At 47.7% G+C, this 20,138-nt stretch overlaps 1 protein-coding gene across 1 annotated transcript in view; it reads left to right on the forward strand.

Moving 5' to 3' along the window:
• The first annotated feature begins 12,279 nt into the window (after positions 1 to 12,279).
• Positions 12,280 to 20,138, forward strand: part of DUSP10 (dual specificity phosphatase 10) — a 40,317-nt gene continuing 32,458 nt past the window's right edge. Inside the window, exons 1-2 of the mRNA XM_077745312.1 lie at positions 12,280 to 12,387; positions 14,577 to 15,430. Coding sequence (XP_077601438.1) covers positions 14,620 to 15,430 — 811 coding nt within the window. The 5' untranslated portion in view covers positions 12,280 to 12,387; positions 14,577 to 14,619. The remainder of the gene's footprint in view (positions 12,388 to 14,576; positions 15,431 to 20,138) is intronic.

Genomic DNA, 20,138 nt, shown 5'->3' on the forward strand with positions numbered 1-20,138 from the left:
GGAAAAATCAGATGTTGTCAAGCCAGGACGTCCTCTTGATCGCGAAATGTGACAGACCGCCTCCTTCCTCACACTTCATGCTTTTTTATCTGCGAAATAAGAATAGGAACATGCACCGCAAGAGCTGTTGTGAAGTTCATATGCGGTAAAGTGTCTGAAGTCGCTTTGCAAAGGACAACAGGAGATGCAATTGTAACCATTCTCATGCGACAGCATGGCATACCTCATCCTGTACACTGTAAGCTATTTTAGGGCAGAAAGTTTGTCTTATATCCAAGGGTGACATTCAAAATATTTAACAATTGGGAGGGCATCAGCCAATCAGACGCTGGCTATAAACAGCCAGAATACCTAAGCCAATGCTCAGAGAAGCCCTACTCACACATATGGGAATCCCACAAAGGAGCCGGTACAGTGCCTTAACATAAGGGATGCTCAGGGAACGAATCTCGACTATCATTGGCTTTGGGAAACTTGATTTCACTAGCAAAATTTTTAGAGGAATGTCCAATATAAAAATGAGCCACGCCCTCTCCATTTCCCCCTGATTTCTTAGGGGCATGTGGTCTCCCCCTGCCCTACTTGACTCCCCAACAGAATTTTTTTTTTCCAAGTTCAGGTCCAGGTACAAATCCCTGAACACCTGAAGCCTCTTTTCTTTTACCTGAGTTACAGACTCATTAACCCAGACTGTTTAGAAATGTTATTATTAGAACTTTAATCACCCATGTCCTCCTTTTAAGGTCTTGCTAAAATTACTTTCTGGCAATAATAATTATGTCAATCAGGGGCCGGCCAAATATAGCTGTGGCCCTTGAGCCAAATCAAGACGGGAGTTTCCAGCTATAATCTATTATTTGGCTCCAAATGGCTGTGCTAGTTTCCGCCCCCACCACCTCACCCCCATGCCTTCTCTGTCCTACCTATCATTCTTTTTGGCATCAAGTGACAACGTGACAACATAGTAAGCAGGGTCCTAAAGACCAGGGTAGAATGTCAGACCTCGGCCTTTCTTACCGTCTATTCCTATGTTGGAATCTGGAGCCAGATTCTGTAAGTCATATGTTACAGGAATGCAAAAGAAACCATGAGATGTTAAGTAACAGGATCTAAGTCAAGGGCAAAAGCCCAAATGGAGGTGGTATTGGTGGGGCCTGGGACGATAGTGCTACTTGGGTTGCAAGAGAGAGAAACCGGGAAGCCTAGAATTGAAAAGTAGCTGCTAATATGCACAGGTGGTAGGAATCTCATTGACATAGATGGTGCCTTTGAGAAGTCCAAGAGACTTTTCAGGAATGCACCAGATTCAGTGAGAGAAGCCACAGTGAGTAGGAGCATTTCAGGGAGAGCCCCCATTTCTATTGCAGGAGTCTAGGACTCCATCCACGGGCTTAGACCAGCCTAGGCTCTGAGCCCACCTAGATCATAGTTAGGCAGCATTTCACAACCCCACCTCCATCACCTCTGCTCAGTTCAAGGTCAACTAAGCTGTTCTTTTCTGCGTGATGTCATTCATTCATTCAACCAACGTGTACTGGGTGTTTACTCTTTTCTGGGGACTGGGCTAGGTGTTGGTATCTCAAAGATTCTAAGGAACCGAGGTGATGGCCATATACACCAAAGATCACATGTGAAGGCAGCAACACATGAAAACTGGGAGGTCAGAGAAATGGCAAATGCCAGTGGTTCTGAATGCTTAGCTGGTGGGATGGGGCCATGTGCCACCCCAGGGTGTGGATGTGGGCTAGGAGGAGCCGTTGGAGGTTAGCCAAGGGAGTGACGAGCTTAGCTTTAGGCTTCTGATAGCTCCCTGGGGTAGCGGTGTGGAGGATGACTTGCCTAATGCCTGTGGATTGGTGGGAACCAGGATGGAGAGAAGAGTGGATTTGAGAACTATGTGTGTATGGGCGGGGGGTGGATTCTACCAGTGTGATGAATGACCATGACTGGTCAAGGCTAGAGAGGGAGATGTGAGATAAAAGACCTTCCCTGACATTTCTGGCTTGGAGACCTGATTGAGGGAGACACGGAATCACCGAGGACAATGAAGGTGATGAATTCAGTTTGGTGAGAGGGTCTGCTGGGCATGGGGGCTGGACTGTCAGTAGGAGACTGTACAGATCAGTGTTACCCAGGAGCACCTTCTCTGTGCACTGCAATGAGCAAAGGAGCCCCGCCAGAAGGGAAATTAATGCTCCGCTTCTTTCAGACAGAGGAAAACAGTCCAGCTGAACTAAACAGTGTGCTCAGCAAGGTTGTCTATTTTCATTCGAACACAAGCTCCCTCTCTGAATTCAGACCAGCAGCAAATAGTGTGTGGTCCAGCACTGGCCCTCAGACCAGACTTTGAGAAGCCTGGGTCTGGGTTGTAAGTTCAGGAGAGTCTGGAAGTCCAGGCAGAACACCAGACTATGATCCCTTCCTCACTCTCCTTAGAGGGTCCCGCCTCCTTCACTTCATAAATGTCCTTCTCTCCCCTCAACGTAGAACTGAATGTTTATTACATTCCCTTTACATCTCAGAAGGTACCCCCTCATTTTCCAAGGCTACAGGTCGCCCTCGGTCAGCTGACCCATCCGTCCCTCCCTCTTCTGCCGGGACTTGGGGCTCACAGCCGCTCCCTTCCTCTCTGGTACCACCTCCACCTCCTTTTAACCAGCAGCTCAGCGCAGCCTCCACTGCGCTCACATCTTCCATTCTAACACAAGACAAATCGGCACCTGGGCGGCTCAGCCTGTTAAGCGTCGGACTCTTGGTTTCAGCTCCGTCCCGATCTCTCAGCTTTGTGGTTTCGAGCCCTGCATCGGGCTCCATGCAGGCACCGCAGAGCCTGCTTGGGATTCTCCGTCTTTCCTTCTCTTTCCGCCCTTCCCCTACTTGTGCTGTCTCTGTCTCTCTCAAAATAAACTTTCAAAACAAAGCGAAGGAAAAGCTCCCTGCTGCTGGTGTTCCTCCGGGAGGCTTTTGGCCCCCTCCTTTTCTTAACCACAAAACATCCTGAAAGAGGAGTCCTTGACATTGTCCTGGGTTCCTCACCTCCACTGCCTCTTGGTCCCCACCTCCCGGCCCCTCTACAGGCTGCCCACAGCTCTCCTCTCGCTCCAGGCATCTGCTCTTCTTCTTCGATTGCTTTTCCACAAACTCTTCTCCAACCACAGGTGCCTGGCAGGCGTGACCAATGCCTTCTTTCCCAGAGGGAATGTTGGAAGTGTGTTCCTGGATACGCTGCATCTACTCTGGCTTCTGTCACCTTCTGCAGATGAGGAGGCTTGTACCAGGACTCTTAGAAGATTCCAGGTATAGCTTGACTCAAGAAATGTTTACTGAATGCTTCTTATGTGCAAGGAATTGACTTAGGAAATGTCAAGAAGTCAGAATTCCATCAGGAGTCAGGATTCGCCTACCGTCTGCAATGTGACAACAGCCTACCCAGTTCCTACAAAGCGCTTCTCGGAATGAGGCAGCGTGTTAGCCAGGGTTCTCCCAGGAGACAGAGCAACAGGGTATGCATGGAAACCAGAGAGGAGATTTATGATAGGAAGTGGTCACATGGTTACGGAGGGGAGGCTGCGAAGTCCACGAAGCAACAGGGTATACATGGAAACCCAGAGAGGAGATTTATGATGGGAAGTGGCTCACGTGGTTACAGAGGGGAGGCTGTGAAGTCCACGAAGTTCGAGCTGGAGACCCAGGAAAGCCGGTGATATAGTATAATTCAGTCCAAGTTCAAAAGCTGGCAGCCGGGATGGGGAGTTTGGGGAATCGTCACTGATGTAGGTCCTGGAGTCCCGAGGCCAGAGAACCAGAAGCTCTGATGTCTGAGAGCTTTTTCACCTTTGAATTCTATTTGGACCCTCACTGGATAAGATGAGGCCCACCCATGATAGTGAGGGCTATCTTCTTTCCCATCTACTGATTCAAATGCTAATCTCTTCTGGAAACATCTCACAGACCACACCCAGGCATAATGTTTATCAGCTATCTGGGCATCCCACGTCTCAGTGAGTTGACCATAAACTTGCCCATCACAGGGAAGCATATAAACAGACAAATAAATATGACCTGGGCTGCTCATTTCTATTTAGCCAGCCAGCAACTGTTTGCCGAGCACCTACTCTGTGTCAGACAGAATGCTAGCTACGCAAATGTAATCGCTATTTCTAATCCTCACAAAACCCTAGAAGGGGGTGCCTTTATTCCCGTTCCAAAAATCAAACGGAGGCTCAGAAAAGATGAGGAATGTTTCCCATGAAAAGGAGAGATGCTGGGATTGTATTTTGTCCTCTGTTTATTACAAGCTTTCTAGCTTAATGTCTGTTTTCTCTTTTGAACTTTAAGCTCTTTAGGGCAGATAAGGTGTTACTTTTGCATTGAATCCCTAGCATCTAAAAGACAGGCGTAGAGTAGCTTATTGGATTAACTAATTAATAAGTTGATCAAATTAAACTCCAGAGTCTCTTGGTTCTAAAGCCCATGTTCTTGTTGCTAAGAGACTCGGTCCCTTATAAAGACTCTTTGCATGCCACAGACTTTTGGGGGAACACAGAGAGCCTCATTAATGAATTTTTAAGAGTGTTTCCATGTCATTTTGGGCTAGGCCTTGCTAGAGAATACACACTCTGACTGATGGGACCCAAAATGGCCAAGTAGGCAGATGACCCAACTTTGAAGGGGGAGAGAGGGGTGGGAGGGGTGGGAGGGACACTACAGCAACTGTTCTGAGCAGCCACAGAGATGGGTCTAGAGATGAATTCAGTGCCTGGTGAAAAGGAACCAAGAGAGTAGAGAATTCACTCCCTCACAAATGCTTCCAGGGTCGGCTCTGTTGATCTGGAACAGTACTCTCCAAGAAACACTTAATGCAAGCCACAAATGCAAGCAACGCATGTAATTGAAAATTTTCGAGTCACTCCATTTAAAAAAAGTAATTGTTATTTTAAAAAGTAGGAGTAATTGTAACATATTTTACTTAACCCCGTATTTCTTTTTTTTTTCTTTTTCTTTTTTAAATTTGTTAATGTTTATTTTTGAGAGAGAGACAGAGACAGAGTGCCAGTCAGGGGAGGGACAGAGAGAGGAGACACAGAATCTGAAGCAGGCTCCAGCCTGACGCGAGGCTCAAACCCACAAACTGTGAGATCATGACCTGAGCTGAAGTCGGATGCTTAACCGACTGAGCCACCTAGGTGTCCCATTAACCCCATATTTCTAAAATGTAATTTCAACGTGTAATTCAGATGAAACTATTAATTTGATGTTTTGTCCTTTTTTTGCTACTGAGCCTTCAAAACCTGGTATGTATTTTATACTTAGAGTAAATGTTAATGCGGACTAGCCCTAATGCAAATGCTCAAATGGCCAACGTGGCTGATGGCTTCTGAGTTGGATGGTCTGGGTCCAGATGTGTGATCTGTGGACCAGCTCCATCAAAATCACAGGGAAGTGTGTTAAGCAGTGTAGACTCTTCGATTCTGGCCCTGACTTCCTGAATCAGAAGCAGCATTTTAACAAGATGACCTGTGGGTGATCTGGGTACCCTGGTGATCTGTAGGTACCCAGAGTTGGAGAAGCTCTGGTCTAGAGAACAGGCTTCCAGTTGGCTAGAAACCAGGGAGGGGGAGGCAGAGTTATAGATTCATAGTACAGCTCTTCACACATTCCTGATAAAGAGCCAGGAAAACTGAAAACATGAGGCAGCTGCAAAAATAGAGTGCATTTTTGTCTCCAATGGGGTTTTGTGAACTGTGACCTCTTCATTTTGAGAAGTCCACTCTTCAGGCCCTTGCCCTGAGCTCTTGTAATAATCCAGTTGCATGTCGATTACCTTGGAAAAGGTAACAAGAAGTAACAAGAAATAAGTAACTACAACATTAACTCTATGATTTTAAATGGCTCTTTCTTAATACATGATGGAAAATTGGGAATGTGATCTGCATTTACTATGGAAACTCCTGACAGGCTCCAAATTCAGGATGTTTAGCTAAAGATTAAATATGCATTTGGGGGAAAGCAAACATATTCATATCTTCCTTCCTTCAGGCTAAATGGACACAAAAAAGGGGCTCAGAAACATGACTCGGGTTTATTTTTATCCTTCCAATATCTAGATTGCTTTAGAATCCCAAAGCCAGAAGCCTCACTGGGATTTACACTTTTTGCTAATAAATTGGGGGTGGGGGTGAGGCAGCTAAGAATTCCCTGCAGATTGTACATCTTCATGCGTTCCTTAGAAAGGGGACACAGTTGGGGTTCCTGGGTGGCTTGGTTGGTTAAGTGGTCGACTTCAGCTCAGATCATGATTTCACAGTCTGTGAGTTTGAGCCTTGCATCGGGCTATGTGCTGATAGCTCAAAGCCTGGAGCCTGCTTCTGATTCTGGGTCTCCCTCTCTCTCCACCCCTGCTTGTTCTTTGTCTCTGTCTCTGTCTCTCTCTCAAAAAATAATAAACATTTAAAAAAAATTTTTTTAAAGAAAAAAGGGGACACAGTTGCTCAGTCACGCACACCTGCTATGTCCCAGGCTCTGGGCTTTGGCAGGTGAATGAAACGCAGCTCCAACTCCGTATGGCCGCCTTTGGATCCAATCCATTTATCTTCCTTGAATTCTGAATTTTTGTGAACACTGGAAGTGTATGGCATCAATAACATTCTCCTCTTCTCTGAGGTTCCTACTTGAACTACAAATCTAGTCAACTTCAACAGGGATCTTACTCTTACCCGTTGAATAACTTGAAGTGACCTGACCTGACCTGCATTCATTTGAGCATCTATTATTGTTCAGGGTGTTATAGTGGCCTTGGTAGTCAACCCACAATGGATGCCTCAGTTCACCCAGAAGGGGACTCCTCCACCACATTTCTATAGTCTTGGCCTTTGGAAGCCAAGAGCGTAATTCTAAAGCTGTTGCTTGATCCATCACATAAATCAGGGGCAAAAATGAACACCCACTGCCCTGCCTCCTCTGGCCAGGGGTCTAGGGAGACATAGGCCACACCTTCACAGAACCCAGGAACCAGAATTTCTTAGGTTGGAATAATGCCAGAATAGCTTGTTGGGGGATTTCTTTGTTTGTTTGTTTTTAGCACATCACCGAGTCCCAGGAGAAGGAAAGTGAGCTTCCAGGCACAGGTCTGGATGAAATACCTCTTTCTGCGGAAAGCTAGTCCTCAGCATCAGTCACGTGCTGGAAAATAAACATTGGCTGAGCCGCGGGTCCGGGAGAGGAGCACACAGACACAGATGCCTTTGGATGCTAAAAAAGGGAAGATGTTGAAAGTGAAAAAGAACGTGCCTTCCTTCTGCTGAAACACAGCAAGCGGGAGGGTGAAATTGTCCTGAGTGTGGAAGGTATCACAACACACAGAGGGCAGCCACAGATAAACATTCGAGGATGCTATGGGTATAATGAGATGGGTGTAACAATAAGGATGCTGATGTTTGCGTGGAGGCCAGGAGGAAAAGAAGCTGAAATTCAGCTCTAAATGGAAGACTGTGGTGGGCCAACGCGGTGATACACAGCAACCAGGCTCCTTGGTTAATATCTGCATTAAGTATTTCAAAAGAGGACTGAATTTCGGGACTTTGGAGGGCCCTTGATTTCTCCCTGTCGCCGAAGGGCCAGATTGGTGGCTTCAAAGGCGTCAGCTGAGCCAAGCTGTGCATCTAGGGGAAAACAATTCAAGAGGCTGCATAAGAAAAACACAAGGTCGGTCCATCCACTCGTGTGGAAAGTTCTGAGCTCACTCTCTGCACTCGCTCTGGTGCCAGGTGCTGGGATGTGACCCTGAGCGAGCTGCCATCTTGGTAATGGAGCTGTCTGTTCTAGATCCTTCCTTGACTCAGTCAGCATGGCCTGAAGCAGTGACCAAAACGCAGACAGAGTTCAGAGAGCTATTTGGGAGGATTCTGGAAACACAGTGAGGGTTTGATATCATCCCAAACGTAGACAGAGATCATGTGAGGACATAATGGACACCAAGAAATTCAGGAGGAAGCAGGGGAAAAAACAGCAAATCCTCACAAACAGGCAATTAAAAATACACTGGCAGTCTGGTGGCTGAGGGAGATATGATAGAAGTTTATAGAATGGCAGAGAGAGTGACTTGAATCACACAGAATGGTTAAAAGCAGATGCTCTGGCGCCGGGGTGTCTGGGTTCAAATGTCGCCTCTGCTGCCTTGGAGCTGTGTGACCTGGGGCAGATTCCCACCCTGTCTGTATTTCTGTTGCCTCATCTTTCAAGTAAGGCTAATAAAAGTAGTGCCTCCTTCTAGTTTCAGTGTGGATGTGAGGACTTAAATGAGTGAATGTGTGTAGATCACTGAGCACAGTGATGGGCACAGAGCAGAACGCTCCTGCGTGTGAACCCGTTATGATTAGTTTCCCAAATGCCAGATCTTTAAAGTAAAGTCAGTTCAGTCAACGTCGAATTGGAAAGAAAAGCGAGGCACGTCCTGACACATTGGGCAAAATGTAAAGACGCTTATTTTTATCCAGGGGCGGTACAGTCCCGAGCCACTCACTGAGGGATGCTGAGGGTGTGAGATTAATTCCTTTACTCCTTAGACCCGAGGCAAGTCACCAGGGGCCTTAGGAAGGCTTAGAGGGAGTGTTTACCTTTTGTCCTAGCTGCCGCCAGCCACAGCCTCCTGGACTTGAGCCACTGTGGGTCTAACAGCATTTTCTAATGAGGGAATGATGTTCAGCCTGGGAGAGGAGACAATGTTAAGTCTTTGATGTAACAGCACATAAGAATAATAGCCGTCCATTGCAGAGCGAGGCATTGCTAGAAACCTGCCGCCGGTGAGTTTTTTGTTTGTTATTTTCATAAGGAAAATAATTTTGTGTCGGTGATCCACACACTCGGACCTAGCCAGAATTCTCTTCTGACAAGGGGTAGTAGGCACTTCTGAGGTCACAAACGGAGGGACGAGCCTCGGCGGAGGACTGTTCACTGCTTGGAAAGGGGACCGGCTCGCCTCGGTTGAAACAGGGAGTTTAGTAATTCCCCAGCGGGGCGGTCACTTCCTCTACTGTAGAGGCCACGCTGGACCTTTAAGTGAAGTTGAGGTCAAATCCCGAGGTCAAGCATGGCTTTGACGCGGTCATCTCCATTCCTTGGACCTCAGATTTGCCTTACGGGCAACATGATGGGCCAGGATTAAAGCAAAACAAAAGAAAATGAAACAAAAGAAAACAAAACACCAACCAGAATCCTTTCTTCAAAAGAAACCTTTACTTTGGAGTCTCGGGAATAAAAGAATATATCTCCAGTGTGTGAGGAAGAGCTCCTTCAGTTTACCCCCCCACCCCACCCCTTCAGGGCCCCTTCTTTAACGTTTCCCTGGCCTGGGCATCTCCACCCCCTGTGGCTCTTCCTAACACAGTTTGAAAACCACCGGCCTAGATAAGCTCTAAGTCGGGTTCAGGTCTAGCGCTGAGTGGCTCTGGTCCCTTTGGCACCAAAGTAACCTCAAATCAAAGGAGCAACTGCAAGTTCCAGAACAGCACTGCCCGCAAAAATATGTCAAGTGCATAAGTCTTTTCAAAATTGTTAATAGCTATATTCTAAGAAGTAAAATAAACAAATGCAAAAATAGGTAAAATTAATTTCATTAACATATTTTATTGAACCCAACATATTCAAACAATTACACATGTGATTGATATAAAAATAATTGAGGTATTCCACATTTTTACATGAAATTTCAAAATCCAGCATGTAGTTTTTATTTTACTTGTGAAGTTGGTTTGAGAGAGAGATTAGAGAGAGAGCATGAGAGAGGGAGAGGGAAAAGCAGAGAGGGGGAGAGAGAGAATCCCAAGCAGCATCCACACTCAGCATGGAGCCCGACTTGGGGCTCGATTCCATGACTCATGAGATCCTGACCTGAGCCGAAATCAAGACTTGAAAGCTTAACCCACGGAGTCACCCAGGAGCCATCAGCATTTATTTTAAATGCACAGCACATTTTAATTCCTATTTGCCACACTGTGAGTGTTCAATGGTCCCATGTGGCAAATGGCTACCATATCAGAAAACACAGATATAGAACCTTAAATGGCTTAAGCACAGGTGCATCCTATCCGTGACTTTAATGGGAAAGATCTGCAGGCTCCCCGTTTCTAACCACTCTATAATTTGAACATAAACTGGACCTTTAGAGATGCTTAGTTAAAAGCAAACAAACAAACAATTACATTTGTATGTTAATGATCTGGTAATTCTTCCATGTTTCAAGTTTGAGAAATGATGAGGAATTTTGCCATTTTTCCTAATTTTGCAACTTGGATGGCTTTGATTCTTAGTCAACTAAATTATAAAAATCCAGTAGTTCGAAACTATAATAAAATAATCATCTCATTAAATGAGTTACATTTGTTTTTGAAGTGTCATTCCCCTTCTGGGCCTGTGGGAGAAGCTGTTATAAACTCCTCTGTAATTGTATAAATCCGTACTTTGTTTGGGCTTAGGTCGTGAGGCATTAGCAATGAATTCATAATCTAGAGATCACAAGTGCTTTGAAACAGAGGCACCCAAGTTACCAGCTCAAGTGTCCGGTCCCCCCCAGGGCTTTTCCGTTTTCCTTCTGGGCTGGGGTATTACCATCTTACAGATAAATAAATGAACACAGTAACTCTGGATGAACAGGCATAACAGACACGTGTCAGAATCAGGACTTCTATCCAGAACTCTCTGACCCTGAATTAGTGAACATTTTTTTTTCCCCAATAATTGTCTATGGTTAGGGAAAGGCAAGCTATTAAAGTTCCAAATAGATCCAGGATAGACCCTCTGGGAACTTCTTCTCTGATGTCTATGGAAATTACCCAAAACCAACTTCCTCTGCCAGGACCTGCTTATCCCCAAGGTTTAAGGACCAATGGGTTTGCCCCAAGGACTCAGTTATCATTAAGGGTGTAGGTGCATTGGTGTGTGAATGCAGAAGGGTTGCACAAAAGGTGATCGTATGAGTTTTTAAATATGATTGTAATCACTGCACGTTGAAACACTAGTGTGAAAACTGGACTGTGTGTGCGCACCTGTGTGAAAATTATACATATATTTTCCCTCCAGGGGAACCGAAGGGGATTTCTTAGTAGCTCTGTGAACATAGTCGGCTATTGTACAGCATCTTCTGATTTCAGATCTGCACTTATACGAATATGTCACCGCCACTTTGCTTACTTTAATAGGCCTGGAGCCTGAAGAATGTCTCCAAACACCTCCAAGCTAGTAAGAGAAAAATCATAGCCAAATTTCTATAGTGCTCCTAATGTAAAGTATGTGCTCCACGGTAATTATTTCACTCCTTCCCTCCTGGCTGAGACCAGAGAGGGAAACAGAAAAAGCTCTATTTCTTTAGGGTTCGGTGATGCAAGGCTCTCTGCAGTTCACCTAGTCATCTCCACCCCTCTACATACCCCAAGACAACTTTCTCGCAGCTTCCCTGATATTTTCCTGACCAGGCTCAAGCCGGCCTGTCTCACCACGCCCGGCCCTACCCCGACTCTATTCCATGGGACCTGGGCCTGGGCCCGCGACCCCGCGGGCGGCAAAAGTCTGGAAAACCCAGAGGGGTGGCGCCGCCTCCCCGACGCCTCGCGGGCCACACTCAATCTGGTTATTTACTCTCAGCTCCAGCTCCCGCCCGCCAGCGGCGGTGTTCCAGAAGCGCCGGGATGATAGTCCTGGGCTCGCCTGGGGCCTTGCGGGGTGGCGGGGCGGCTGCCCGGGACGGAGGGAAGGGGGCTGCAGGCCNGTTCTTGTTTCTCGCCTTTAGAAAGTTCCTCCGACACTTTTGATCTTCCGTCCTGAGTGATCAGGAAAAGAAAAGCGTGGTCTGCCCCCCGCGGGAGGGGGTGCGGGGGGGATCCTGGCAAAGAGACAGAGCCGGTTTTAGCCGGAGCGGCGAGTCCAGCCCATTGACACTTCAGCCCCGGAAAGGGTTAACCGCATCCAGCCGGTTCGGTTTACATGTAAATAGAGAGCAGCTGCTCCGCGCGGGCCCCGGCTGGCCCTTTTAAGTTTTTGATTGGTTGCCAATGACATCACCGCCCGTGTTCTAACTCTGAGGACCCAGAGCGGCGTCGGATAAACCCTCCTTAAAGAGACGAGGCCACGCCCCCGGCTCCACCCCCCCGGCTGCCCATTGGTCGCGGGGCGCTGTGAGGTAGCGGTGAGCTTTCTCCGGATTCCTATTGGCCCAACATGCCGTCGGTCGGCAGCCGGCCCGCCCCCTCAGAACCTTACATTTACAGTGTAGCAAAAGAGAAAGTAACTATGTTGCTGCTGGAGATCAATGAAGCCAAGTGAATGGGGGCTGAATGGGCGAATCCATAGCTGAAGCGGAGCGCCAGATGGTGGAGGGCTACACTTATTTATGAAGTGAGTGGAAGTCCCCGCGGCTACTCCTGAGAGCCTGGGAGCGTAAGGCGGCGTGAGTGTGAGTGTGAGCGAGTGTGTGTGATGCGATGCTCACGGGAGAGCCACAGCAGGTGAGGTTAGAGGGCTCCGGCTGTTGGCTCACGCTGCCCTGTGCGTTTACTCTCTCTGCAGTCTAGTTGGCTTTGGAGAGAAGAAAAAATGAGGTTTGTTGGGATGCTTTGCGGCAGTTTTAAATGCCAGGGGCTTGTGAGTGCTCTGTGTTGCGAAGGGAGATAAGCGCCCAGGAGTGGGGAAGTAGCATTCTCGAACGACTTAATTTTCCAGCCCCTTGCTTTAGGTAGAAGGACGACTAGCAAGGGAGAGGGGATAGCTCAGTGTTTCTCTGGGAGATTTCCCGGGCCAGTGTGGATGGTTTCACGGGCAATATATACGCCCGACCCTCTGCTGCAGGGATGCAGATCTCTTTATACACTCCGTGCGCGCGCGTGTGTATGGGTGTGTGTGTGTGTGTGTGTGTGTGTGTGTGAGTGTGAGCCGCGCACTCCGTGTGGAGGTGGGGGTCCCAGCCTGTGTCTCCGTGAACACGCTTCTGCGTCCCTCGCAAAGGAAATGGGCTGTTGATCCTGGGACGAGCCCTACCTGGTAACACAATAGCAAAGACTTTCACAGCTTGGTCCAGCTGGGAAACAGTTATAGCTTCTGGAATAGTACTTGCTCTTCAAAAAAAATACTACGCGAGTGAGGGAGGGAGGAGGGGGGGGAAGGGGATGAATCCTCCTCTCCCATCCAAAGGTGGGCGAGAGAAACCTCAGTCGGTGGGGATCTGTGGACGTGCTGGGTGCGTGCCTCTGTGTGTATGCGTGTGCGCGCGTGTGTGGATTCTGCCTGTGACCCTTTGGCTCTGTGTCAGAGAATGGTGACGGTCGTGTGTAGACGGGTGATAGATGACATTTTTCCAGACATCTCTTAAAGTTCCTTTAGGTGAGCGATTCTCGCATGGAGTTTGGTTTCTTTTCTCTGTGCATGTCTAATAGCAGAGGAGCCAGGAGGGTCTGGTCGTAGAGTGCCCCCCGTGCCTACGGGGAAGGAAGGCACTGTTCCTTTGCAGGCGTTCTCTCATGAGACAGGAGGTGGACCTAGTGGGCAACCCTTCCCTGCCCCCTTTAACAGGGACTGGCCAATTGGGAAGTCCTTTCTATGGAGTTCATCCTCTTCCAGGGGCGAGGGTCTATCTGTGGGGGATTGAAATATCCTCCACAGTGGCTGCCTCCCATTGAAAGAAGCTCTGGGATGCATAGTGTGTGCCAATGGGGAAACGAAGGAGGGAGAGTGAAGTGGTCCTTTCCCTAAAGGCAGGAGTTTGTGTATTGCGGGGGAGGGGGTGTGTGGATGAGGTCGGCAGCAGAGGAGCAGAGGATCTGCCAGAGTTGGGGGTTACAAGACGTGGCTCCTTGGCCCGAAGCTTTGTATCAGGACATTTCATTTGTAACAAAAGGGGAAATGCAGATTAATTTCTAGGAGACTGACAGGAAACACGGGAGTTTTTTTAATATGACCGTGTTGTGCTTCTCAAAGGAGTGGAAAGCAAGAAAAGAAGAGCTGCTGGGTAAAGAGATTCACTTGGGGGGGGGGGCATTTTCATTCCGATTTGCAGAAAGTTGCCATCCGCCCCCGATGTATATTTAGCTGCTGTATATTTCGGGGAGCCATGCCAGCGTGCTTGGTCATTCCTCTGCCTTTGCAGCGGGTGAGGGGCCGAAATGGGAAGTATGTAAGGGTGGGCAAGTGGCTCTTTCTCGGATGGTTGCACGTTGCTTCTGCCCAGGAGAGGAGGCCCAGAACAGATGCTTCTTAAGAGCCTTCCTTTCCGTCTTGAGCTTGTCGAATTCTTTGTGCCTTTGCTTTCTCCGGGGCTGACTTTTGCCGTGGGTCCACGAAAGGTGGTTCGTCAGCATTTGTGTAGATTGTACAAGTAACCGTAGACTTGGTAACCACATAGACGGGGGCCCTCAGCTTGACATCCTCTTAGAACCCAGAAACACGAGCTCCAGGCTTTGAGAGAGGCGTGGCAGAGGGCCCTTAGGACCACTTCCCTCAGAGGGAAGCAGACGTCTTTCCTAGGGTTTGGAGCCGACTGCCTTTTGTGTCACGTGACTTTATTCTCTCTTTCCCCCTCCCCTTCTTTACAGACTGTCTTGAGTTCTTCTTGAATTGCCAGTTTTCAGCCTCCTCATGCCTCCGTCTCCTTTAGACGACAGGGTAGTAGTGGCACTGTCTAGGCCCGTCCGACCTCAGGATCTCAACCTTTGTTTAGACTCTAGCTACCTTGGCTCTGCCGCCCCAGGCAGTAGCAGCCACGCCGCGGTCATTGCCACCACCGTCGTATCCCTCAAGGCTGCGAATCTGACGTATATGCCCTCATCCAGCGGCTCTGCCCGCTCCCTGAATTGTGGATGCAGCAGTGCCAGCTGTTGCACTGTGGCAACCTATGACAAGGACAATCAGGCCCAGACCCAAGCCGTCGCCGCTGGCCCCACCGCCCCTGCCATCGGAACCTCCACCGCCTGCCCTGCCAACCAGATGGTCAACAGCAATGAGAACGCAGGCCCTTTAAGTCCGTCAGGTGGGGTGGGCAGCTCTGTGTCGGGGACCCCCAAGCAGCTAGCCAGCATCAAAATAATCTACCCCAATGACTTGGCGAAGAAGATGACCAAAGGCAGCAAGAGCCACCTGCCGAGCCAGGGCCCTGTCATCATCGACTGCCGGCCCTTCATGGAGTACAATAAAAGTCACATCCAAGGAGCTGTCCACATCAACTGTGCCGACAAGATCAGCCGGCGGCGACTGCAGCAGGGCAAGATCACGGTCTTAGACTTGATTTCCTGTAGGGAAGGCAAGGACTCTTTCAAGAGGATCTTTTCCAAAGAAATTATAGTTTATGATGAGAATACCAATGAGCCGAGCCGAGTGATGCCCTCCCAGCCTCTTCACATAGTCCTCGAGTCCCTGAAGAGAGAAGGCAAAGAGCCTCTGGTGTTGAAAGGTAATGCCCTCCCTGCCCCCCTTCCGCAGCGCAGTCCTGGTTATTAGCCTGGGTTCAGAGCGGGTTCGGTCCTAGAGAAGTTCCAGCATTCTCCTTAACCTTGGCGAGCCGAGACCAAACTAGACTTTCTTCTTCTCGCCTTCCCTTCTTTGCCCTTCGCTATCCTGGTACGAGTGAGAAAAGCCCAGTAATACAGAACTGGAAGCCAGAAGACCTGGGTTCTAGTCGCGATTCGGCCTCTCATTTGCATGGTGCGAGCATCTCCCCTCTCTGAGACTGGTTTTCTCATCTTTCTAAAGAGGGGCTTTGTACCACCAGAGGGGTTCTCAAGTCCTAACTGGGCTGGTAGCTCTATTCCAGTCAATAACCAGTTGGAAAGTCATTGTCTCTCAGATTTAACCAAAGTTGATGGAATGGAGGAAGCAACAACTATGATGAACTTCAAGTGAACCTACAGGTACCAGTTTTTTGAGGGGAAATCTTCTTCTTTCTCACCTCTGTGGCCATCTGGCCTTTTATATGGTTTATAAAGTGACCTTCGAGAAGGGCAGAGACCCTTATTACAAGGCCCCACAGAAAGTGTTAAGTGTACCCCAAACATCCATTCTTCTGCCAAAGCTCCAGGGGGACAGAGACATTTTTATGAAATATCTCCCCCCAACCTGTTGTTGTTCTTTCTGGCCTCCCCCGGCAACCGTTGGTGTCGTGGCTCCTTCCAGGCTGGGGTGGCGAGGCACATGCCCCCTTACCCTGGATGAGGAATAAGTGTGAGGTCAGCTTTGCTGAGCCCTGGCAAGAAGGATGAGTTACCCACTCTTTTCTGAGCTCCTTTTCACACCGTGTTGCCGAACATAGCAGGGGACCCCTCATCTTGAATCTTTCCCAGTTGCTCCTCTTTGGCGGCAGATAGTGTCCTTTGGGGCACCACATGCTACTCTTCCTCTTCAGTGTCTTCTGTCCTTGGGTGATGGTGAGAAACAGTCATCTTGTCTCTTTTCTTCTCTTGTATTGGAACTAAGTATATACGGTTTCTGAGCCACATCACCACTAAGTCTCCTGAAGTGTGTTGACCAAAGGCATTGCTGGGTTCCTTGGAACACGTTGCATATTGAAATTCAACAGGCCACTGGGGTGAGCAAGTCGGTTGTTCTGTCTTGGTGTGACAGCTCCGCCATGCTCCTTGTCTTCCCAGCGATGCATTCTGCCTTTTCTTAAGTGGTGTTCTTGGAAATATGGTTCCAAGTAATTCACTTTGATACGGTACACCCCACCCCCTGTCCCATCCTCCCCTGATCTCCTCAAGCTTGCTGTCACTGTGATCCCAAATAGGCACAACTCTTCTTAGGGTTGGTGGGCTCTGGTGGGAAGGAGAACATAATGGAGGCCATATCCAGAGAGTGTCAGCAGGGCCCAGACATTTTTGTTGGGGTTGATGAGTTTTCTTAGAGTTACGGATATATTCAGATTTCCTCTGTGTAGCTCTGTATTTTATCATTTCTATCCGTGTTTGGTTGACCTTGAGTGATTCCCAGTAGGCTTACCCAGCTAGTGTTCTCTCACCATGATCTTGGCTTGGCTTTTTCAGATGAAAATATGCAATCTACAAATTTCCCATTTGTAATAGTTTGTCATGGGGAGCATAGAGAGAGACTAGCGGGTAGTCTTGGTGGACCTCTCTTTGCTCATGTAGCGTAGATGTTGTTAAGAAAAAGTAGACCTTTTGTGTCTGTGTGATCTGAGGGCGGGCATCAAACAGTACAAATGAAGATGACCCTGGACTTGAAGATGAGGGTGATTAGGAGGAGTTGTAGATCCTACCCTCCTTGCGGTGGACAGTGTTGTGTTTGGGGGTGGCTTGTCGATCTCTGGGAAATGAGTCTCCGGGGTGCTACCGATGGAAGTGGGGTTCCTTTCCGGTGGTTGCAGCTGAGCGCCCGGGCAGCCTGGGCTTGTTCCTCAGTGTCAGTGAGTAAGATTGCCTCAGTGGGGCGGGGCCGGACATGCTGCTGACCTCACCACTGGGCACCCTGGGCGGCCGCGTGAGGGCTCGTCATTTTCGGTTTGGTGAGACACAGCGGCGGTCGGCCTGGAAGACGCGCTGGTGGTAGAGGTTCGATTATTTGTAGTTTGGGGGGTTTTTTTCTTCAAAGATGTGGGAATTTGGTTGAAAATATATAGTTTAGGAGCACAGGGCCTGTAGTCTAATTTATTTATTATTGTCGTCATTACTATTTTGGTCTCTTTGGGGGAAACGGCTTAAAATTGGGACCAAGATGGGGAAGAAAGGAAAGCGATCATTATTAGAACCCCCCAGCTACCCTTTCATCTGCGTAAACCAAAGATTAATATCCTAGCACCACTGAGGTGAAGAATGGGGTGGGTATCTCTCAGAAGTGCATGGCCAGCAACTTCTCCCAAGTTCTCGAATGGGTCAAGCAGACCATTCTGGTCTGGATTCTTTGCTGAGGTTCACGACACTGATCCCCTCCCTTGGTGATGTAAGATTTTATTTTAGCAAGGTGGTAGCGGTACCATTTTGGAATGAGTGATTTTCGCAGGGAAGCTATGGGGGTGAAGGTAGTTGCAAGTCTAAGGTAGAAACTTCTAGGGCCTCATTAATTTATCTTCAGAGATTTCGGTACAATCTTGGGTAATTTATGGCTGGCCCAACTGGTTCTCTGGTTTATGTTTGTAAACACTGGTTGCTACCCTCCCTGTCCAAGTTTTATGTCCCCCTATTTCAATGCCATGTTCTCCATTTTTGGTGCTGCCTGTCAAGTAGAGCGGCTGCTCAGTTACCATTTTAGTAATGCTGTGTCAGGTTGGGAAGAAACTGATCAGAGGCGCAGAAGCCCCTGGGATTAAGTTACTGTTCTAATTTACAGTCCCCTCCCCGTGGTGACCTACGTCTGAATCCATGTTTTATTCTCAGCTTCCGAAGAATAAATGGCATCAGACCAGTACTTATGCTCATCCTGGTGAAAATGATCCAAACGAACAAATACTTAGGGATTTGCAAAGTCTTTGAAAGAATTACAATCTGTTTTTACCCAAAGTTGCTTTTTAGTATAATTTCTAACCAAACTGAATAAGAGGTCTAGACCGTTCTGCTCCCTTCCTTCATGGGAGCTGCCATCTTTGTTAATGGGGTTTGTAAGGTACCCTTACTTTTCAGGAAAGCTGGGTTCAGAGCACTATTTTATCATTGATTTACCTATGTTGGAAAGGATAGTGTCTGCTTCACTCCTCTTTAAAGACAATTTGTGCCTTTAAAACTTGTTTTTACTAATAATTTGCAAATATATAGAAAAGTAGAAAGAGGTTGAAGAAAGAGGTTGAGAAAGACGTATGCTTATCACCTAAACTGTTGTCAGTATTTTCCCTATTGGCTTTCTCTTCCTTTTTTTGGTTGCTGAACTATTTTTTAGCATAGACAATATTTTAAAGTGTTCAAATATGTTTCACGTTGGAACTCAATGTCTTAGAACTAATAAGGCTGGGAATATTTTATAGTCTAGAGTGGACAACATTTTCACTCCTAAATCCTTTGGGGTCATGTGACCATTTTTGAGAGGTTTTCAAACTTAGAATTCCACTCTGGCTGGGTAGCTCTCAGGTCTGTGGAGAAGCAGGTGAAGTGGGGGGAAAGCTCTAGGTGCTTCCCTGGGGGTGTGTAGCCCCCCTTCTATGTGAGTCTCTAAGGCGCATGCCTGTACTTGCTCTGTGCTGTCAAGAAACAAAGACTGGCTGATGGCTTCAGTCTCCCACAGGCCTGCTGCTGTGCTAGAGGTGTGGAGTGGGGGAGCAGTGGAGGAGTGGGAATCCCTTCAAGAGGCTGATCCATAGGGAAAATTTGATAACCTAGAGCGTTAGATTGTTATACTATAAAACCTTCCATCACAATTCCCGAAGAATGAACAACATAGATTGCACATTTTTCCATAATCGCAAAGGATTCTGACGTTAACGTTTGTAGGCAATGCTGAGTTTGATGACAAAGACCAAGTGAATGGTTGTGCTCGGAAACACAACCCATGAAATTATTCTATTTCTGCTTTGATTTGTGGCGGAACAAAAAGTCTTCCTCTTGTGTCTCAGGGTGTTTGGAGGAGTTTTTTTAAATTTATGTGAAATCAAGACATACCTATATTCACGAACTTACTGTTGTTACTCCGAGCCTCTGCTTACCATCCAAACGTGCTTAACATTTGCCTTGTAGCAAATGGTGGAGACATTCAGGAAGGATTTGGGATCCAGTCTGTCTGACGCTAGTCTTGGTCCCCTCTTACCAGCCATGCGCCCTTGGGCAAGTTGCTTAATCCCTTACTTCCTTAGTTTCTGCACTTATAAAAGAATATAACAGCAGCTACCTCATAGTGTTAGATTAGGAATGGAATGGATTAATGTGTGCAAGCTGTCTAGACCAGTTTTTCATACGTGGTAAGCACTCAATAAATGTAGCCTTATATTGTTACTACTATTGGTTGAGCAGAAATAATGGCGCCAGCAAAAAGGCAGTCAGGGCTCCTCTTGCGAAAGAGTACAAATAACAAGCTAGGTATAACACAGGGTGGGGAGGGAGAGAGAGAGAGAGAGAGAAAGAGAGAAAGGCTGTGTGTGTGTATGTGTGTTGCTATGGCCTAAAAATAACTTGGTGACTGTTACCTAATTTAAGTAGCATACGGTTGGAGTGCCAAATAATTATAAA

Source organism: Crocuta crocuta, unplaced genomic scaffold (assembly GCF_008692635.1).
Source record: "Crocuta crocuta isolate KB4526 unplaced genomic scaffold, BGI_CrCroc_1.0 scaffold757, whole genome shotgun sequence".
NCBI classification, from domain to species: domain Eukaryota; kingdom Metazoa; phylum Chordata; class Mammalia; order Carnivora; family Hyaenidae; genus Crocuta; species Crocuta crocuta.